This window comes from Alosa alosa, chromosome 7, assembly GCF_017589495.1.
Source record: "Alosa alosa isolate M-15738 ecotype Scorff River chromosome 7, AALO_Geno_1.1, whole genome shotgun sequence".
NCBI lineage: Eukaryota > Metazoa > Chordata > Actinopteri > Clupeiformes > Clupeidae > Alosa > Alosa alosa.
Genome location: NC_063195.1, coordinates 10704106 through 10724621, shown reverse-complemented (window position 1 = coordinate 10724621; position 20516 = coordinate 10704106). Strand labels below are relative to the sequence as shown.

The 20516-nt window shown below is 40.3% G+C and overlaps 1 protein-coding gene across 5 annotated transcripts in view; it reads left to right on the top strand.

The window, feature by feature from the left end:
- The window catches only part of LOC125297515, a 49012-nt gene that overhangs the window by 18422 nt on the left and 10074 nt on the right, over positions 1 to 20516 (top strand). For 3 of the 5 annotated variants that reach the window (XM_048247876.1, XM_048247875.1, XM_048247874.1), the window contains exons 4-10: positions 74 to 769; positions 1143 to 1838; positions 4868 to 5572; positions 5923 to 6621; positions 8613 to 9275; positions 14114 to 14221; positions 14604 to 14777. In XM_048247876.1, coding sequence (XP_048103833.1) covers positions 74 to 769; positions 1143 to 1838; positions 4868 to 5572; positions 5923 to 6621; positions 8613 to 9275; positions 14114 to 14221; positions 14604 to 14777 — 3741 coding nt within the window. The remainder of the gene's footprint in view (positions 1 to 73; positions 770 to 1142; positions 1839 to 4867; positions 5573 to 5922; positions 6622 to 8612; positions 9276 to 14113; positions 14222 to 14603; positions 14778 to 20516) is intronic. The other 2 variants (XM_048247877.1, XM_048247878.1) reach the window with 2 other exon arrangements.

Genomic DNA, 20516 nt, shown 5'->3' with positions numbered 1-20516 from the left:
ATAACCCTATTTTATAAAATGGTGGCGTGTTCCTTTTAAGTTGGCTGCTGAAATTCTCCATTTACTCCTGCAGGAGGTGCACTGCTTCCAGAACTCAGAATTGTGCTGCTGGGATTTAAAGATGCTGGGAAGAGTTCATCAGGAAACACCATCCTGGGCAGAGAGGAGTTTCGGCCAGGACAGAGATCTGCTGTTTGCGTGAAGAGACAGGGAGAAGTAGCAGGCAGGCAGGTCACTGTGGTGGAGACACCTGGATGGAATGGCCATTCAGTGAACAGCCCTGAGATGGTCAGAAAAGAGATTCTGCTCAGTCAGAGATTGTGTGATCAGGGTCCCCAATGTTTTTGTTTAGTCATAAGAGTGGATTTTGCTTTCACAGAGATACACAAGGCATCCGTTCAGAAACATATATTTCTTCTCAGTGAGACAGTGTGGTGTCACACCATGGTGCTGTTCACCCATGGAGACTGGCTGGGAGACACAACCATTGAGCAGTACATTGAGAGTGAAAAAGCCCTACAGACTCTAGTAGAGAAATGTGGGAACAGATGTCATGTCCTCAACAATCAGAATATAGGTGATACTATGCAGGTCACACAGCTGCTGGAGAAGATAGAAAACATGGTAGCAATGAATAAGAGCTCTCTCTTTAAAATGAGTGAAGATCTTTTACAAAACCTAGAGGAGCAGGCGAAGACGGAGAAAATCAGAGCAGAGAAGAGGATGATGAAGGTGAAGAAACAAAGACAAGACCTCAGGGCATCACTGGGTGAGTAACAGCTCCAAGCTGCAAGCACCAAATTGACTATTATAAAGAGAATGTGTTGTAGACATTTCATATTGTTTAAGCAGCTCCAAGCTGCAAGCACCAAGGCCAGAGTGGCTGGATTCAAAGCAGAAAGACAACTTGGAGAGATCCACCAGAGTCATTGTACTATTATTTTTATGATAGAACTTTATCCTCTTAATGTGTTGAATAAGTAGGTAAAGTTGTTGAACCCCAGCTGAATTTGTATATCACTATTTTGATAATTTGACTTTTAAAAAGAGAATGTATGGTAGACATTTAACATTGTTTAAGCATCACATCATAACATGTTGACTGATAAAACATGTATTATATTTATCTTTTTCCTTAAAAGATCAAATACATCAGTTATCTCTAAGGATAGTTCTTCTGGGATTCAAGGAAGCTGGCAAGTCTTCAACAGGGAACACCATCCTGGGTGAAGATGTGTTTGGGTTGCGCTCTATATCAAAATGTGAGAAGAGAGAGGGGGAGGTGGCAGGGAGGCAGGTCACTGTGGTCGACACCCCAAGCTGGTATTGGAGAAATGGCACGGCTAAAGCTCCTGAATTCATCAAACAAGAAACAATACTGAGTGTGTCCTTGTGTGATCCTGGACCCCATGCTCTCTTACTTCTGATCCGTATTGATGTCTGTTTCAATAGTCAATACAGACAAGAAGTGCCGCAATATTTGAAACTTTTCAGTGGGGATATCTGGAGTCACACCATGGTGCTGTTCACCTTTGGGGACTGGCTGGGAGACACAACCATTGAGCAGCACATTGAGAGTGAAGAGGCCCTGCAGTCTCTAGTAGAGAAATGTGAGAACAGATATCATGTTCTCAACAATAAGAATAGGACAGGCGATCAGGTCACAGAGCTGCTGGAGAAGATAGAAGAGATGGTAGCAGGAAATAAAAACGATCACTATGAGATGGACAGAAAGAGACTGGAGGAAGTGAAGGAGAGGAGGGAGAAAGAAGAACAGAGAGCAACAGAGAGACTGATGAAGGTGGAGAGGCAAAGACAACACCTCAAGTCACTGAAGCGTGAGTATTAAACAATCTTCATCTCTAGCTTATGAAACATTAAATTAAATATAAGAATATGAATTCTTACGCCCATACAACAGTGAAATTAGTAAAATAGTAAGTAAAATAGGCCTAGAGGAATTTAAGCAGCACTATTGTTAGGCTTGTTTTTATCTGCCTGTTATTTTTGGTTTCATCTTCAAATTCATTTTGATATCATGTGCATCACATGTAAACACATGTGCCGTTCCCACTAACAATCCAGGATGTGCAATATTCTTACTAGGACTAGATCTTCGAATCCCTTGATAAATCAGCACAATCGCTGTTGTAGGGGTTGGATTGGGTTATGACTGCCTGGTGCCTACATTATGACACATCATCAGTTGTGCACCCCAGCTCCATGAAGTCACTTGTCAACCCATACAGACATTGATGATAACGTGTATACAAACTCTACTTTACATAAAATAAATATGGTAAATAGCCTACTGTCATGCAGTTAATGGGATACTGTACAGAGTTGGAAAGTTAGGTCAGCTTGGAAAGTGTTTCTCGTTGTTGAGTTGCCTGTTGCCTGTACAGCCATAGCTTACACCTGCAGGAGCGCTTGCTTGGGCGCCTGTGTTGCGCAATGCACTTTGCTCCTCTCATACAACGCAGTTCCCATTTCTCCAAACCATACATAATTACAAGGACAAATACAAATTGCTACACGAGGGAAATCAGTGTGGTGTCCGATATGAAAAAACAGGTATAAATCTAGCAAACACATTTCCACGAATCACGGATGTGTTGATGACATAAATTAGGAAATATTAGAGGACTTAATGAGACGTGATGTTGAACTGCATGCCGATGCCATTTAACCCAAATGCCCCAGCAGCAGCACGGGAGAGGAGAACTTATCTGACAGATCTGCATTGTCTATAGTGAGGTAATGTTAATGTTAACCGTACCTGGCTGCACCTGGCAAATCCGCCATCATAATAGCAATCCTCTATGGAACAAGCGTGCCTGTTGTTAAAGGGAATGTGAGATGACGCTCTGATTGGTTTATTGCACGTTACGCCCAAACCACACCCATGAATAATGTAGCTACTACAGAATTAATCCGTGATACATCGCCTCACTCACACAAATTCCAAATAGTCTTTTGCCCAGGTCCTCCCATGTTCCTAAAACCGCCCCCTGGGTCTGGGCGTAGTTTGGTCGCTGCAATTTCGGGTGGGAAGGTGAGCCTCTGACTTAAGTCTACCCGCATTTCCCAGTCTGCGTTCAGTGGGCATGAGTCTCGAGGCGATCGGTTGGCATGGCATTGACGGTTACCTCAGCTCAGGTGAAGCACACACTAATCCCGACGCAGTGAGCTGCCTGCTACAGTGGCGCTCAGAGAGCAGTGAGGGGTTAGGTGCCTTGCTCAAGGGCACTTTAGCCGTTCCTACTGGTTGGGGTTCGAACCGGCAACGCTAACCAGTAGGCCACGGCTGCCCCCAATATATGCTATATATATATATACACTAAATACACCACATATACTGACTAGATGTCGCCTTGACTACTGCTGTTCATTGGAACGAATGCGCCAATCAGGATGCCATCTTTCCGCGGTGATCCACTCTTCTTTAATGCATTAGCGTCAATCTAGACAAAGACCTAACGACAATAAAATCACCATAAATCACCAAAATCTCAAGCAATTTTCTACATTTTTTAAGGTTGTTCCAACTGACAGACATGTGTTTATGGTCGAGTCTAGAGAAAACTAAGCTTTTGACGATAATAAAGATAAATTTATCCATCTAGCCCAGCGGCCCCTAGAGGAACTATGAGTGAACTGCAACCAGGTTCGATACAATGGAAGTGAACAGGCTCTCCGTAGACAGGCTCTGGTTGAGGCTACAAATCTCTCGTCTCGTTGACTCATGTAAGTTGTAATCTCACCAGAAGTTGCTGTAGATCTAAAGAACATTTACTTCCGTGCTTTAACATGGTCTGCTACTACATAAGCCAGTCATTACTTTTATAATTCAAGTTTGCCATCATTGTGAGAAGTTCCTAAATTTAGTTAGTTAGTTAGTTAGTTTATTAGTTGTCCCATTAGGGAAATTCTTTTTCACATTTTCCATACCGCTTTTCATCCTACATGGTCACAAGCACAGGATGGCACATACATGGTCACATACATAGGAATGACACATACAGACATATATACATAGTTGATGGTGCAGCCTGCCATTATGCCTATCTCCAAGTGCTGCCAGGCGGTTTTACTAGCCTGAGTTGTAATGCAGAACTGGAGGTCCTGGAAATATGCTTTGACCAGCCTTGTGATGCTCTCTGGGACTTGGAAGAAGTTGAAGGCTGCCCACAGCATCTCATGAGTAACTGACCCGACGGCATTGACAAGGTCTAAGAAAGTCACTTGCAAATCTTTCTTTTTCTTCTTGCCTGTTTGTACCTAGTGCCAGATGACATTTGCGTGTTCCAGGCATCCTGACAAATCACTTATCCCTGCCTTCTGAACTGAGGTGTCGACATAGTTGTTCTTTTGCAGGAATGCTGAGAGTCTTTGTGCCACAATACTGAAGATTTTCTTTCCTTCCACATTCAGTAAACTGATCTGGTGGAATTGGGGGATAGTTGAGGAGTTCTTCCCTTTGGGAATCAGAATCCTGGCACCTGGAGCGTTCTTATACAGCCTATATGGAACACCGTTGGGCCCAGCGGCTGATGCAGTATTTGCCCACTTTACTGTGTTCTCAACTTAGCTGGATGTTGCACTACAGTTCTGTGTTCTGGGGCGTAAGTCCCTGTGAAAATGAAAGAAAAGTTTACACATCAGGCCATTGTCAGCTGTATCGCCAAAGATGCACCAACATTTAGTAGTGCCAATGTGGCTGTAAGTGTTTACAAGTTGTACATGTACTTTAGGTGGTTAGCTCACTAGATTTAAATCAAAACTCCTTACTGCTGCTTAAAGCACCACAAAGTTCTTAAGATAGCATGGTCATATAATGTGAAATATATTTATATATTCTTTTCAGCAGGAAATTCATCGCCGCGGTCAGAGTTCAGAGTTGTGCTGCTGGGACACAGAACAACTGGGAAGAGTTCATCAGGAAACACCATCCTGGGCAGAGAGGAGTTTGACCTGAAGAGAAGAACAGCTCAGTGTGTGAAGAGACAGGGAGAAGTAGCAGGCAGACAGGTCACTGTAGTCAAGGCTCCAGGATGGTGGAATAATGAAAAGCTCATAAACACTCCTGAGCTCACTAAACAGGAGATTGTGCTCAGTGTGTCTCTGTGTCCTCCAGGACCACATGCTGTCCTACTTGTCATAGATATTGAACGTTCTTTCACATTTGAAGAAAGATTAACTATTCAGGAACACCTCGAGCTTCTCGGTGGTATTGTCTGGAGTCATACCATCATGCTGTTTACCAGTGGAGACTGGCTGGGAGACACAACCATTGAGCAGTACATTGAGAGTGAAGAACACCTCAGATATCTGGTAGAGAAATGTGGGAACAGATATCATGTTCTCAACAATAAGAATAGGGCAGGTGATCAGGTCACAGAGCTTCTGGAGAAGATAGAAGAGATGCTAGCAGGAAACAGAAACTGTCACTTTGAGATGGACAGAAAGAGACTGGAGGAAGTGAAGGAGAGGAGGAGGAATGAAGAAGAGAGAGCAACAGAGAGACTGATGAAGGTGGAGAAGCAAAGACTACACCTCCAGTCACTGAAGCGTGAGTTGTATTGTATTTTCTGTGTTTTGTAGTAAACAAACTGAGCTTTTTCATTGCAAAAATATATGTTCAACACCCTTCATAATTATCTAGCTTATTAAACATTGAATCAAATATGTCTTAATATTAATTCTTATGGCCATTAATTCTTATGGCCATTTTCAGCTGTATTGCCAAAGATGCACCAACATTTAGCAGTGCCAGTGGGGCTGTAAGTGGTGTGTACAAGGTATTCATGCACTTTAGGTGGTTAGCTCACTAGATTTAAACCAAAACTATTTACTGCTGCATAAAGTCCACAAAGTCCGTAAGATAACGTGGTCATATATATTTATATATTCTTTCTGCAGGGAATTCGTCACCACAGTTAGAGTTCAGAGTTGTGCTGCTGGGACACAGATATGCTGGGAAGAGTTCATCAGGAAACACCATTCTGGGCAGAGAGGAGTTTGACCTGAAGAGAAGAACAGCTCAGTGTGTGAAGAGACAGGGAGAAGTAGCAGGCAGACAGGTCACTGTAGTCAAGGCTCCAGGATGGTGGATTAATTTCAACCTCAAAGCCACTCCTGAGCTCACTAAACAGGAGATTGTGCTCAGTGTGTCTCTGTGCCCTCCAGGACCTCACATTCTCTTACTGCTTATAAAAGTAGCTAATTCTTACACGCAGGATGTCATTAGAAACATCCAAGAACATCTGGAGTTTGACAGAGTCTGGTGTCACACCATGGTGCTGTTTACCCGTGGAGACTGGCTGGGAGACACAACCATTGAGCAGTACATTGAGAGTGAAGAACACCTCAGATATCTGGTAGAGAAATGTGGGAACAGATATCATGTTCTCAACAATGAGAACAAAAGTGACAGAACACAGATCACAGAGCTGATGGAGAAGATGGAGGAAATTATCTCTGGAAACGGGGGCCGTCACCATGAGATGGACAGAAAGAGACTGGAGGAAGTGAAGGAGAGGAGGGAGAAAGAAGAACAGAGAGCAGAGGACAGACAGATGTGTGTCTACAGGCAGAGATCTGCTTTTCGATTCTCACAAGGTGAGTTTATTCATTTTATTGTGTTGTAATGTATATGGTAATATTATATTTTAAATGTTATTATTAGTTGTATTGTAATATTAAATTAATATTACCATTATTAGTATGTTTCATTCCTCAGTGGGTCCTGTTGTAGCTATTTAAATCAATAGTCTCAAGTGTGAAGCATGGGTGCCCCCTGTTGGACAAAAAGATCACTGCTGTCTAGGGCTGCACGATATATCTAAAACTATCGTTATCGCGATATCAGCGCTTGCGATGGACATACCGCAAAGATTACTTAATTTTCGATAAATTTCGATACATTTTCTGTGCCGTGCGCATTCCATACACTCTATGGTGTTTTCACATTCTGAATGTCAACATATTTTACCAAACCGATGCTGTCATGCTGCCCTAGAAGCCCGTCCCCTACCAGTTTAGGTGTGTGGTGTTTTATGTGTTGAGTCGGGAGCTAAGTCGTGATTGCTGAGGATAGTGAGTGGAGCGAGGTAGCTACACTTGGGTGAAGATAGTGAGTGGAGCGAGGTAGCTACACTTGGGTGAAGATAGTGAGTGGAGCGAGGTAGCTACACTTGGGTGAAGATAGTGAGTCGAGCGAGGTAGCTACACTTGGGTGAAGATAGTGAGTCGAGCGAGGTAGCTACACTTGGGTGAAGATAGTGAGTGGAGCTGAGGTAGCTACACCCCAAGTGAAGATAGTGAGTCGAGGCAGGTAGCTACATTTGGGTGAGGATAGTGAGTCGAGCGAGGTAGCTACATTTGGGTGAGGATAGTGAGTCGAGCGAGGTAGCTACACTTGGGTGAAGATAGTGAGTGGAGCGAGGTAGCTACACTTGGGTGAAGATAGTGAGTGGAGCGAGGTAGCTACACTTGGGTGAAGATAGTGAGTCGAGCGAGGTAGCTACATTTGGGTGAAGAGGAATTGGTGACTAAAAGGAAAAGCACGTCTGTTATATGGGAATATTTTGGTTTTATGAAGGATGACGTGTTACAAACACAGCGCCAAATGCGTCCTTCTCCACCGTGTTAAAATAAACAATTTCTTTTGATATCGTTAGAAGATATCTGTCTTTCACTGTAAGGCTTGTATTTCATGATTTGCATTTAGCAAAAGCCCCAGACACAGAGGTAATCAGGATTCGTTATTTGTAAAAGTTGTTTCTTAGCCTGGACTGTGCGATTGCAGCCCAATTACTTTCACTTTCCGCTGCCCTCGTAGTCGGCATGCCGGTAGCCTAATTACGTGGGATACGCAGCGTATGAGGTTACAGACTGAGATGACCGCCGCGATATAGCTTAAGTAGCTTTTTTGCTAGGCCCATCGAAGGCTGGCAATGTGGAATATTCCGCTGGTTGGTGCACAAGTGTTCAGATTGGCTGTCTGTCCGTCTTTTATGAGGATTAGGAGCAGATATTCCACACAACTTTGATAGCCTAGTCAGTAATAATATTTTATATTGTTTATGTAGAAAATTATACATTTATTTCTGTAATTATACATTCCCCCAACCCTACAGTGTATGCTAGCAGTAAGCAGAATGGGAAAAAAACCATTAAATATACTGCTCAAAAAAATTAAGGGAACACTTCAATCATACACTGGATCGGTACTCTGACACTGTTTGGTTCTGAGCACAAGTAAAACTTTTGAGGCGAGTGTTTTATTTTGCAAGAACTGTCAGACATTCTGTGAATGTAGTTTGAGAATGGAGAAAAGGGTGGAAGGTTTCAAAAAATGTGTGGAAAACCTAAGTGTTCCCTTAATTTTTTTGAGCAGTATATTTAAATATCGCAAATTATATCGTTATCGCAGTACTCAATAATGTTATCGCATATCGCATGTTTTCCTAATATCGTGCAGCCCTACTGCTGTCAGTGTTGTCCAGTAGGGGGCAGTGGAGTTAGCAGTGGTGACACTCAATTGTTGCTGCCGTGGTTGTTGCCAAGGGCCAACTTGCCAACAACATGACTTCTATATTTCTTATCAGATGATGCTCCATTTCTCCAAAATATGAGGGTTGTGCTGCTGGGACACAGACTATCTGGGAAGAGTTCATCAGGAAACACCATCCTGGGCAGAGAGGAGTTTGACCTGAAGAGAAGAACACCTCAGTGTGTGAAGAGACAGGGAGAAGTAGCAGGCAGACAGGTCACTGTAGTCGAGGCTCCGGGATGGTGGAAGAATTTCAGCCTCATAAACACTCCTGAGCTCACTAAACAGGAGATTGTGTTCAGTGTGTCTCTGTGTCCTCCAGGACCACATGCCGTTCTGCTAGTCATACGCACAGATTATACTTTCGCAGAGGTCTACGCAAAAAGTGCCAGGTACAATTTGAAGCTTCTTGGTAAAAATGTTTGGAGTCACACAATTGTCCTTTTCACCTATGGAGACTGGCTGGGAGACACATCCATTGAGCAGCACATTGAGAGTGAAGGAGAAACCCTGCAGTGGATCGTTGAGAAATGTGGGAACCGATATCATGTCCTCAACAACAAGGACTGGACTGATGATACACAAGTAACAGAGCTGCTGGAGAAGATAGAACAGATGGTGGTAAGAAACGGAGGAGCTCACTATGAAAGACCACAAGAAGAGGAGAAAAAGAAGAAAAAGGACAAGAAAAGGATAAGATGGGCGACTCTCTTCAGAGGTGTGTTATGACATATTATATTAATTAATTAATGGGTCTGACACAGTATCCCCACTTACAGGACATGTCATCGCTCTTTTGGACCGCATCACCACAGATTTGAATGAAACTCAGAATGCTGATTCAGACATATAAAAGAGTCATGGAACTGACTTAAAAAATGTGATACCTATATGATCTATCTGTATAGTCTATTTATTTTATTAACAATGCAACTGGTAAATTGTTCTGTGCTTATGTTATGATACTTACTGTAATATTTACTGCTTACTCACCACTTACTAAAAAAAAATATGATTAAATGTAGGACCCAGGCTTGGAATTTCAACATTCTGGGGGCAAGGCCACTTGGCCTTCAGTTGGGCATATTTGGTGGAGGGCACAAAGGCCACATGTCAGGGCACTAAGGCCAACGTTAACTATATAGGCTATAAAAATGATCAAAGTTGTATTTAGCCTATTCACTGCAGTAGACCTGCATCACTGTATGAAACATTACAAAAAAATGAAACATGACACATTACATATAACTGTAAATCATCTGATCATCTAATATTTGCAGATATCTAGGCTATATTTAACATTTATTTGATATTTGGCCTGTTATGAAATCATGTATTGAACAATTTAAGCACAGCTCAGCTTTAAGAAAGTCAAATAGCCTAGATGCATGCTTAGCATTTTGTGATCATTAAGGCTACTTTCACAAACTCTTAGTCAGCTGTCCTCTGATTTACCGATATCTAGGCGATATTTGTAATATTTATTTAGTATTTGGCCCGTTATAAAATAATGTGGAACAAACAAACACAGTGTAAAACGTAAAGCCCAAATTTGGAGACATCCATGAAATTATTATATTACAGAAATTATTTTTGTTGTATTCAGTTCATGAAACCTTCCCAAATCACATACCAAAAGTCCATGAAAATCCAAGTGGTGGAACATTGTCAAAATTGGAATTATGTGTGCATAGGTCAATGGCGAAAAGCTGCACTTTTGGCAGTTTTATTGAACTTTTATAGTACAGGGGATATGTGAAAATTAGGTCAAATTCTTTCATATAAGCATGAAACTTGGTGAACTTGTACAGTTTGGAGCCCTTAACATTTTCAGATATAAAACAATTATCAAAAAACCCTAATGGTCGCGGTGGCAACCATAAATGTTCCACTATAACTGAATTACACCTATATTCTTCATTATATCTCCTGAATCAAACATGGTATCTCAGAACAAGTGATGCCTACAGGGATGAGCAGTATTTATGGTACATGTATTCCATATTTCAAATACAAAATATATCGTATATTCGTAATTTGTATTTGACTGGGTTGAATAATTTGTATCAAAATACTTTATAGGTATGTATTTTTGTAGTTTAAAATATTGACAACTATTTTTGGTAAAACCAATACTTTTGGTTATGTGATGACATAAAAGTGCAAAACATTGAATGTAGCCTCCGACTGGTGCTGACATAGAAATTTGCCCACACTTGTGATAATATTGACATTCAGGAAGATGATCCAGTGCAAGTTGAGTAACTTTAGGCGGGTCAATATAGGGTTCAACATCAAAAAAATTTATACAAAAGTTTTTTTTTATGGATTCTGGTACTGGCATGCTAAATAACATACTAAAAATCTAGTAAAATCTGACTTTGAGAAAGGGGTCATTTTCAAGATGGCCAACAAAATGGCTGCCAAGAGGTTACAATGGCTATGGGCCCCATCATGACCGTCAACAGCACGGCGCAAAGCGTATAATCATCACGATGCAACACTATTCTACTTTAGAATATTGTACACTATTGTACACGTATTTCTATTAAGTTTTTCGTTATGCCCGTCTCTTTCATTGAGCAACGCACCAAGGGGTGTGGCAATTAACGACCTAAGGAGGGGTCTAGCGCATTATCTAAAAATCGCTATCTTACACTACCTAAAACGCATTACGCCACTGACCAAGAAATACCTGGTCAGAAATCCATGGCGAGTTGTTTATATGTTATTTTAAAGGGACACCAGGCAAGCCTGATGCCTTTTCTCTACAAAACTCCCCCTTGCTCGGTCTGAAGCTCTTTTCCTTTTCTTTGCGTCTTCTGTCAAGGGTTTTCGTTGCTTCTTCGCCGGCTCTGCCATTATACACACGTTTGCAACAATCGCGTTTCGTTAGCCTGCCCCTGTGCTGTGGAATACCTGTTCCATACGGTCTCGCATGCAAGCAGATTCCTTCAAATGCGCCGCTGACTATCAAAATATCGATGCGCTTTTTGAAGTCGCACTGTTTGCTGTTAAAGGGAATGACAGATGTCACTCTCATTAGTTTAAAGGATGTTAAGCCCAAAACACACCCATGACTAATTAAGAAACATAAGATCCACCTTTTTGCCGGACTTTTGAAAACAAAACCACACCCAATGTGGACTTGACAAACCCCTAAGCTATTTGCTAGTGACCATGTGTATTAGACAAATATAGCCCTATATCTCAATTACTATTCAGCCCACAGGGGTGAATCTGAGGACAAACGATGGTCAAATTAAACAATAATATGATTTTAAATGTTAACATTGAACATTTTTGAATGCTCTAGCTTTTTCAGCGATATATATTAAAATCAATGTGTTTTAATACAGAGTAAATGCAATATAGGAATATGTACCATGTCCAAGGCATGGAGGAAGATAATACTTAACTCGCATTATATCTCATCTAGAGGGCATATGCTTTTAGAAAATATATAGTTTAGGGTGTTTAATTTGTTTTCCCTTGACTGTACATTCCAAAATGTGTCTACTGTACACTAGATTCGCCTTTGCAGAATAGAGGGCAATATGTTGTGCATGGCATGGAGGAAGATGAGACATGTCTTAACTGGTGTTATATCTCATCTACAAGTAATATGCTTTCAGAAAATATATAGTTTAGGGTATTTATTCTGTTTTTCATAGACAGTATAGGCTAAAATCTATCCGCTTTACACTAGATTCACCTATACAGAATAGATGGCAATGTATTGTGCATTGCATGGAGGAAGATGGGACATGTCCTAATTGGTGTCACATCACTTCTAGAGCTTATATGTTTTTAGAAAATATGTAGTTTATGATGTTTAATTTGTTTCCCTTAATAGTGCAGGCCAAAATGTATCAGCTGTTCACTTGATTCGCCTATACAGAATAGAGGAGTATGTATTATGCATGTTGTGAAGGAAGATGGGACATAAGTTGATTAATGCTATATTTCATATACAGGGCATATGCTTTTAGAATATGTATAGTTTTGGCTGTTCTATTATTTTGGTAAAACCATGACCCATGCATAGGCATGCATTTTAATTATTAAGCTTAAACTATATTTATTAGTATAGCATGCACCTTTTGCCAGACGTCACAACAGTCACCTCTTTGGAGGCTAGCTGCAGTTATCTGCACCTTTCTGTCGAATTTGGACATTATCCTGTCCATCTTCAACTTTGCCTTTATGATTTTCCTTTATTCATTCACTTACATAAACATACTGTGCTGTCTGATTACTGTTTTAGCCAAAATTGTGCAAAGTAAAGAGGCATCATACAGGCCCCTCTGATTGGATAGACAGTCTCTCAGTCAACCCCCGGGCAAGAGGTCAATCACTATAAGTCTATAAGTCTTGGAAAATGATGAACTGATACTTTCGTGTGATAGGCCTATACTGTATATGATTCAGTGGCCTCTAAATCAGACCACCAAAAACACTTTCCTAGGCTAAATAATGCTTAACTATGTGTTGTACAACTTTAACATTGTGGAACACTTGCAAAAACACACTGGCTCTATTTAAAGACTCAACAACCATTTCCATTGATTCAAAGGAATGTAAAAATAGACACCAATTAGCAACAAACCAGTCTGAAATAAGCCTGAGAAATGTACTAAGTCTTTGAAAATAAAAGAATGTTCCTCAACAATGCAATATTAAAATTCCATGTTAAGTTAGATGGGGTCAGATATTCTTTAGAATGCTTATTCTATAACATTCTAATTACAGTTTTGTCAGTATTTGCTGAAGGATAATGCATAAAACAACCCTCATTTTAACATATTTCCACCAACTGGATTTTTTTTATGGACTTTTACTATGGTGTTTAGATCACCAATTGAAATATAAAAATGTGAAAATAAATTCTGTTGCAATTAGTTTTGGGTCAGACCTTACTTTGCCTGGACTATTACTCTGGAACGGCTAACTGTACAGGGGACTGCTTTACACCTTTGTGTTCGGTAAGGTCTGCTGTTTATTCTGATATATGGTTTGTCGTGTTAAACGAGGGGTTCGTGAAGTATTCCGCCGAGATGAATGGGTAGGGTGATGGACGCAAAACCTTCAGTAGAATTTATGATTCATTTGAATGATATTATTTACTTTTCTCGCGAATCGTTCACCACAGCAATTAGCGGCTGACATCGTTTAAAAGCTGAGAAAAAGCTCTTTACTTGTGATGTCTGTGTGATGAGTAGGCTACTTAGTTCAACTGAGAAGAATGGGTGAATTTGGATGCACTTTCTTTCTTGCGCTAACTTTCTCCACTGCGTAATTTGCGCTGTGAATGCTAAGATTGTTTTGACAAGCCATAGGCTAAATATATATCGCTATTAGTAGGACGCAAAAGAAAGAAGGGGGCACCAAGGCCACCGTGGCCTGTAAACCTCTGAGTCTCAAAGGGGCGTCACGGCCAACGCAAGGGGCTACAACGGCCATGGCCGTCGTGGCCGCCGTGAAATTCCTACCCTGGTAGGACCTCTTATCTTGTTACACTACCAAATTAACAGGTTTTTAATGTTTGATTTATAGGTTTGCTGAAACGGAATAGAGCAGATGACCAGAGCAGAGAGTTGAATGAGGCTGCAGCACGATTGGATGAGTTGAGTCTGCAAGGAAGCATGAAAACTCCCCCAGACAGTGAGTACTAAATTACTTTCTCTGTAAAAAATACATGGTGAAATAGTGCCAGCGTTGATGCTGTAGCTATAACGTATACGCATACTCATGCTGTAGCTGCAAGAGCTAGATAGATAAAACAAAACAAAGGATATCATTTGAATATAAAACAGTGTGTATGCTGCTCTCAGTCAGGCTGTTTAGCCAGGATGGCAAAGATACAGTACCAGTAAGTCATAAACTGATCAGGAGACACTGCTGTGGCAATGCTGATAAAAACAAGAAAGGCCACCGTGCACCAAGCAAACTTCAAAGGACCTTGAGAAATGTGGTGTGAAATTAGAACTGTGTGCAGCGGAAGTCCTGTATTTCACATGGAATAATGTTTTACACTCTGTTTCAGTGTGTGGAGATGACAGATCTGGGATGTTCACAGTGGAAACCTCAGGCTACGGCACATACCCATATCCATCACCTTCTGAAAACACTTTAGTAGCCCTCTCTGAAGCCCTCAGGGAGTCTGTAAACACTGAGTGGAGTCCCTTTGAGATGGACAGGAGGAGCACTGGAGGGGGAGGTGAGTTACCTCTCTGGTGTGTTTCGTTCTGGGGTTTGGGTCAATTTACAGTACAATGTGTGTATATTTCTTAGCAGACACTTTTGTCCAAAATCGAGACATTTAACAATATATACATGTATCTCTCTGGTGTGTTTCGTTCTGGGGTTTGGGTCAATTTACAGTAAGTAGGTAGCCTGGGTGTTCCCATGCTGCCTTGCGCGCGATTTGATTCATGCTGCTAAGGCAGCCTGGAGACCATGGAGCAAATTTTCGCCTGAGATAGGGAACCAATCACAGAACAGGGGGGAAAGCAAGACGATGATGAGCTATGCACAGACGCATTTGATAGACATCCGTGGCACCCAATAAACGGATCTGGGCATTTTTTTCAAATACGAGAAAATTAACGTTTGGTTCCCAGACCACGTCTCATTGAGAAGTGGTGGCGCTAGCCAGGCTAGTAAGTAGGTAAAGTAAGTAAGTAAATTTAATTTATAGAGCACATTTAAAACAGTTTCCACTTACCAAAGTGCTGTACAGAGGATATGGCTAAAAATAGAAAATGTGTGTATATACAATGTGTGTATATTTCTTAGCAGACACTTTTGTCCAAAATCGAGACATTTAACAATATAACCACAAACAGTGATAATCAGGTTCCAATCCAAATTGAAAGAAGTGCCCTTAATACTCGGAGGTCCGGGGCCTGTCAGACACTGAGACATTTTTGACTAATTACATCTATGCAAAAGTGACACATATATTCTGGGGAAACCTCGACAATAATAATATGACAGTAAAGTGAATGTAATGAAATTAGTTTTTATTACAATTCAGTGTAAACATAACTTGACAAAAAACAAAAACTCCCCCCGGGGGACCACATGAAAAACTTGGCATTGAGTAAATGGGACAAACTACAAGCATACCAGAGATATCATCATGTGGCAGTTTTAATGCACCCTATGTGTAGAATTCCACAGCATCTTAGTCCATGGGATGTGGTGGTGACTGTGTTTGGTTGTGATTGGACCTTTATCTGAGAAGAACATGGTAATAGAATCATTATGACCCATTTCAGTCAACTTTATTGTCAATCAAAACCATTTTGTTTCTCCCATACTCCAATGTGCAGTATTAAAACAAGATTTGACACACACTAACATAAATTAAACATAAGACTAACCATAGGACACAACTAGACAAGTGCAAATAGACAGAGCCGGACAGTAACAGAGTACATTTACTTGAGTACAGTACTTGAGTATCATTTTTGGGGAGTACTCATGACTTTACTCAAGTACATTTGAGAGGCAAATATTGTACTCTTTACTCCACTACATTTCTATCCATAACCCTGAGTACCCGTTACTTCTTCTAAAAAAAAAAAAGGAAAAAAGAAAAATCTCAGGGTCAGTGGATCTTCTGGCCAATCGATTTCACATGTCTTGACAGGACATGTCTTATGCAGAAAACACTTTAAATAACTTTTGTTCACAAAGAGGTTACTCTGAGAGGAGCATCCGATGATTTTGCACCCAGGCATCCACTAACTCGGGACCACCTGGGAACTAAGGTGGTAAAAGCAGTTTGCGAGGTAGCCTAGGCCTTAGGGGATGCCAGGCCTGCGGTCATGTAGCCTACCATGCCTACTGTATGCAATCACTCATTTTACTTTGATGTATTTATTAGGTTGGTCCAACATACAGTACCTCAGAATTATTGGCACCTCTGCTAAAGTTGACTAAAAAGAGGAATGTAAATCTTTTGGAAATCGATCTTAATGCCTTAAGTAAAAAAATAGGAAATATTTAACCTATAAGGACACCAATTTTCTTTGTGAATGATTAATGTATCATAAATAACTAAATTTCCTTCCTTAAAATAGGGTCATAAGTATTGGCACACCTATGTTACATTCCCATAGAGGCAGGTAGATTTTTATTTTTAAAGGCCAGTTATTTCATGGATCCAGTATACTATGCATCCTGATAAAGTTCCCCTGGCCTTTGGAATTAAAATAGCTCCACATCACATACCCTTCACCATACAGATTGGCATGGTTTTATTTCAGTTAGCCTATTATAGCTGGTTTGATTTGCATTGAGCTCAATGAGCATCAATCATCCATAGTGTCTATTTGTTTACTGCTACTGCTCTACTATTACTATTCTGCTGCTCTTCATCCGGCACTTATTCTTAATAGGCCTACTATTATAATGTTACTGTTTCTGCACTACGATGGTACTGTTACCACACTGCACATAGCTGTACATACTGTACATATCTGTTTATATGGTTCATACTAAATATCCATATTTATTCAGTTTTTCTTTAATATATTATGTTAATACGCTGCATATATCTATATTGTTCTTACTACTATAATGTATACTGCCACTACATTGCACATATCTGTACATGATGTTCATACATTGTTCATATTACAGCCATATTTATTCTGCTCTTATAAGGTTACTGCTAATACACTGCACATACTTATATTTTATAATTTATAATTTAACTAATTTATACTACTCTAAACCACCTTCTGAAAATAACTGTATACTACTGTCTACACTGCACTATATCTTTTCTTCTGGTTAGACACAAACTGCATTTCATTGTCTCTGTTGTACTCTGCACAATGACAAAGTTTAATGAAATCTAATATAAGATAATCTGAGAGAAAGTGGAATAGAACATTATGTCCAATATTCCAATAGACCCTTTCATCAATAAAAACAAAAACAATGCTTGAACGTTCTATTTGGGCCCCAATCTACTTCCTCTGCATTAAGATAACATATGGAATGTTAAAAAGGAAGTCTTGTGGGGCCAACTATGATGCTGATAATGGAACTCTCCTGAAAGGGTCCATATGGGTCTATTAAGGTTTTGCACCTACGTCATAATGTCATGTGACCGTTTGTTTACAACTAGAGTGGTAGGCAAGAATGTTAGGCAAGGCACTGCAGAGAGTGGTAGGCAAGCCTACAACAGTCGGGTTGCATAGGCTACACATAGTTACAAATAGCTTCAAAATTGAAATTTTAATATCAAATATTGACCGGGATGCCGACCACTTGTGTAGGCCCTAACAGTTGGTTTTACAATAAGAAGCAAAAAAAGGCTTAATTTAACGACCGCTTAGGCTACCTATCCTCATGGTTGTGGAGGATGATCGTTAGCAGCTGTGAAGTCTTTTATTCTCAAGATAGCCTAATGGTGTAGCCTACTGTCTACGAAGACGTAGGCTAAAATACTCCTATCTACAGTCATCCAAAAATTAATTGCCAGAGATAGGCTATGAAGGGAAAAAGTGCAGCATTTTAAACATGGCAAGATTATTTTTACCAGAACAGTTTGTTCTAATTTGTCTCGTGAAATTCGTGCTTGTGGACATCAATCACCTATCTTCTGCCCTTCTATTTCAAGTTATCATGAGTGTCATTTGATTATATAATCACAACAAATGCTAATAAATGAAAACAGAATAGGCTTATGTGCTATAGGCTAACGTTATAGGTCAGGCTAACTCCCGTATGTCAAAATAAACTGATTTGATCCTAATTGTTTAGCGATCACACACAGCAACCTCAAACACCACTGTTGAACCTAGGCTACTGCTTCAATCATGTAAGAAATAAGCAGTTTATGAATTATCTTTACCCGTTTAATCAAGTCCACATGACCAAAATAACAACATATTTAAAGGCTGAGCTAGCATAACAGCCTAATATAGGCGATGCTGCAATGGATAACTAATAAAAAGTTTCATACAATTAATTAACTTTATCACTCACATTCTGAGTTTTTCTGGGTGGTTATATATCCATGCAGATCGTCTTCGAATAAGCCATCGCTGTTATATGATATAATATGTTACAGGATTCATGACTAACGCCATTAATGTTACATGATGCTGACTGACTCTGGCTATAACAGTAGGCTACCGTTTTAACGTCTGCTGAGTCTACTGCCTACCAAGACCTGTCTCTGTTCAGTTGAAGTTAAATGATCAAATATTGTTTGATTTTGTGTCAGCTTTCAGAAGGAAGACATGTTCCTTTCTGGTCAAATTTCACAGCTTCTAAGAAAGGCTATTGTCTTCTTGTAAACCGAGTTTTGAACAGAGAAAAAAAAGTTAGGCTACCATTAGGCTACATGCAGGTTCTCCCCATAACGTTATCGATACAGATCAATGCACCAAATCAGGGCGATTTTAGCGAAACAACGTTCCTGTGACAGGCTATCAAATATTGAACAATGGGATAACGTTTCATCATCACCTTTATTGATGCCTGAAATGTTGACATTGCTGAAATACAGAGATGTAGCCTACTGAGAGGCAGCTGCAGACAACGATGTTCAATGGGTTCAACTTGTCCCTTGCCTACCAGCTGGATGTAAACAAAGCTATAGAACCTAGAATACGTCACATGAAAAACGTTAATATGGTTTAATGTTCTGCATTATGTCCAATATTCCAATATGTGGTTTAATGTTCTGCATTTCTCATTAGTGAGTCACTTTGATACTAAAAGTATGATTCTATGTAATGACTGTATGATATCTGTACTGTCCCTGTGTATATCTGTGTGTGACTGTATTTAGAGATAAGCATGAATATTATGACTTTGCAGTGTTTCACTGTTCTGCATGGCTGCGTCAGTAGCTATCTGCTCCGGATTGCCAGGTTGCCACTAATCAGGGTCTGATTCAGTGTAGTCCACGTGAGATGGGATGACCAACACCATCTCCCGTCAGCCTGGAAGGATACTTAAACCCTAACTATTTCCTTGTCTAGTTAGAGCAGCTGATGGATCTTTAGGTGAAGTCATGCTGTCTCTCCCTTGATGCGCATCATTGTAAATAAACTCTGTTCCTGAGCATCAAACCAGGTGTCCTTAGGCTATAAGTTGGATATTTCCTCATTTTTCTACTGGCATCAACTTTAGCAGAGGTGCCAATAATTCTGAGGTACTGTATGTTGGACCAACCTAATAAATACATCAAAGTAAAATGAGTAAAATAATTGCATACAGTATAGGCTACGTGACCGCAGTAGGCCTGGCATCCCCTAGGGCCTAGGCTACCTCGCAAACTGCGCCACCTCAGTTTCCAGGTGGTCCCGAGTTAGTGGATGCCTAATTATGCTGGGTGCAAAATCGTAGGATGCTCCTCTCAGAGTAACCTCTTTGTGAACCAAAGTTATTTGTTAAAGTGTTTGGGATTTCTGCATAAGACATGTCCTTTTTAACCATCTCTTCTATATCCCTCGCAACACTTTCCAAGGCCGCCATATCTAACAGGTAGCCTATTTTTACCAAGTTAGCCTAAGACTATGATGCGAGCTTCTGGGTAGCCTAGGCCCTAGGCTACTCAGATTAGCCTAAGACTAGGCTTCATTGAATAATGACCGTCGAAATTTAAGACTAATTTCGATATTTGTATTTTGATGTTTTGAAACCGATTAGGAAAACGGAGAACGACTTAATTCTCGTGTTTTGATTTTGTATTTTAAAACGGAAATCAAATAATCCCTCGTTTTTTATTTTGTTAATTTTCATTTCCGAAACGGAAATCGATTGGCCAGAAGATCCTCTCAGAAACCCTCAATTTGTTGTTTCCCTCTCAAACGTGATTGGATTGGGGACTTCCGGTTCATGGCTGAGTGAAGACGTGTTTTAGAACACTCCTCAGAATTTCCATATTATTGTATATTTTCTACAAAACAACTACGACTATTGGGTG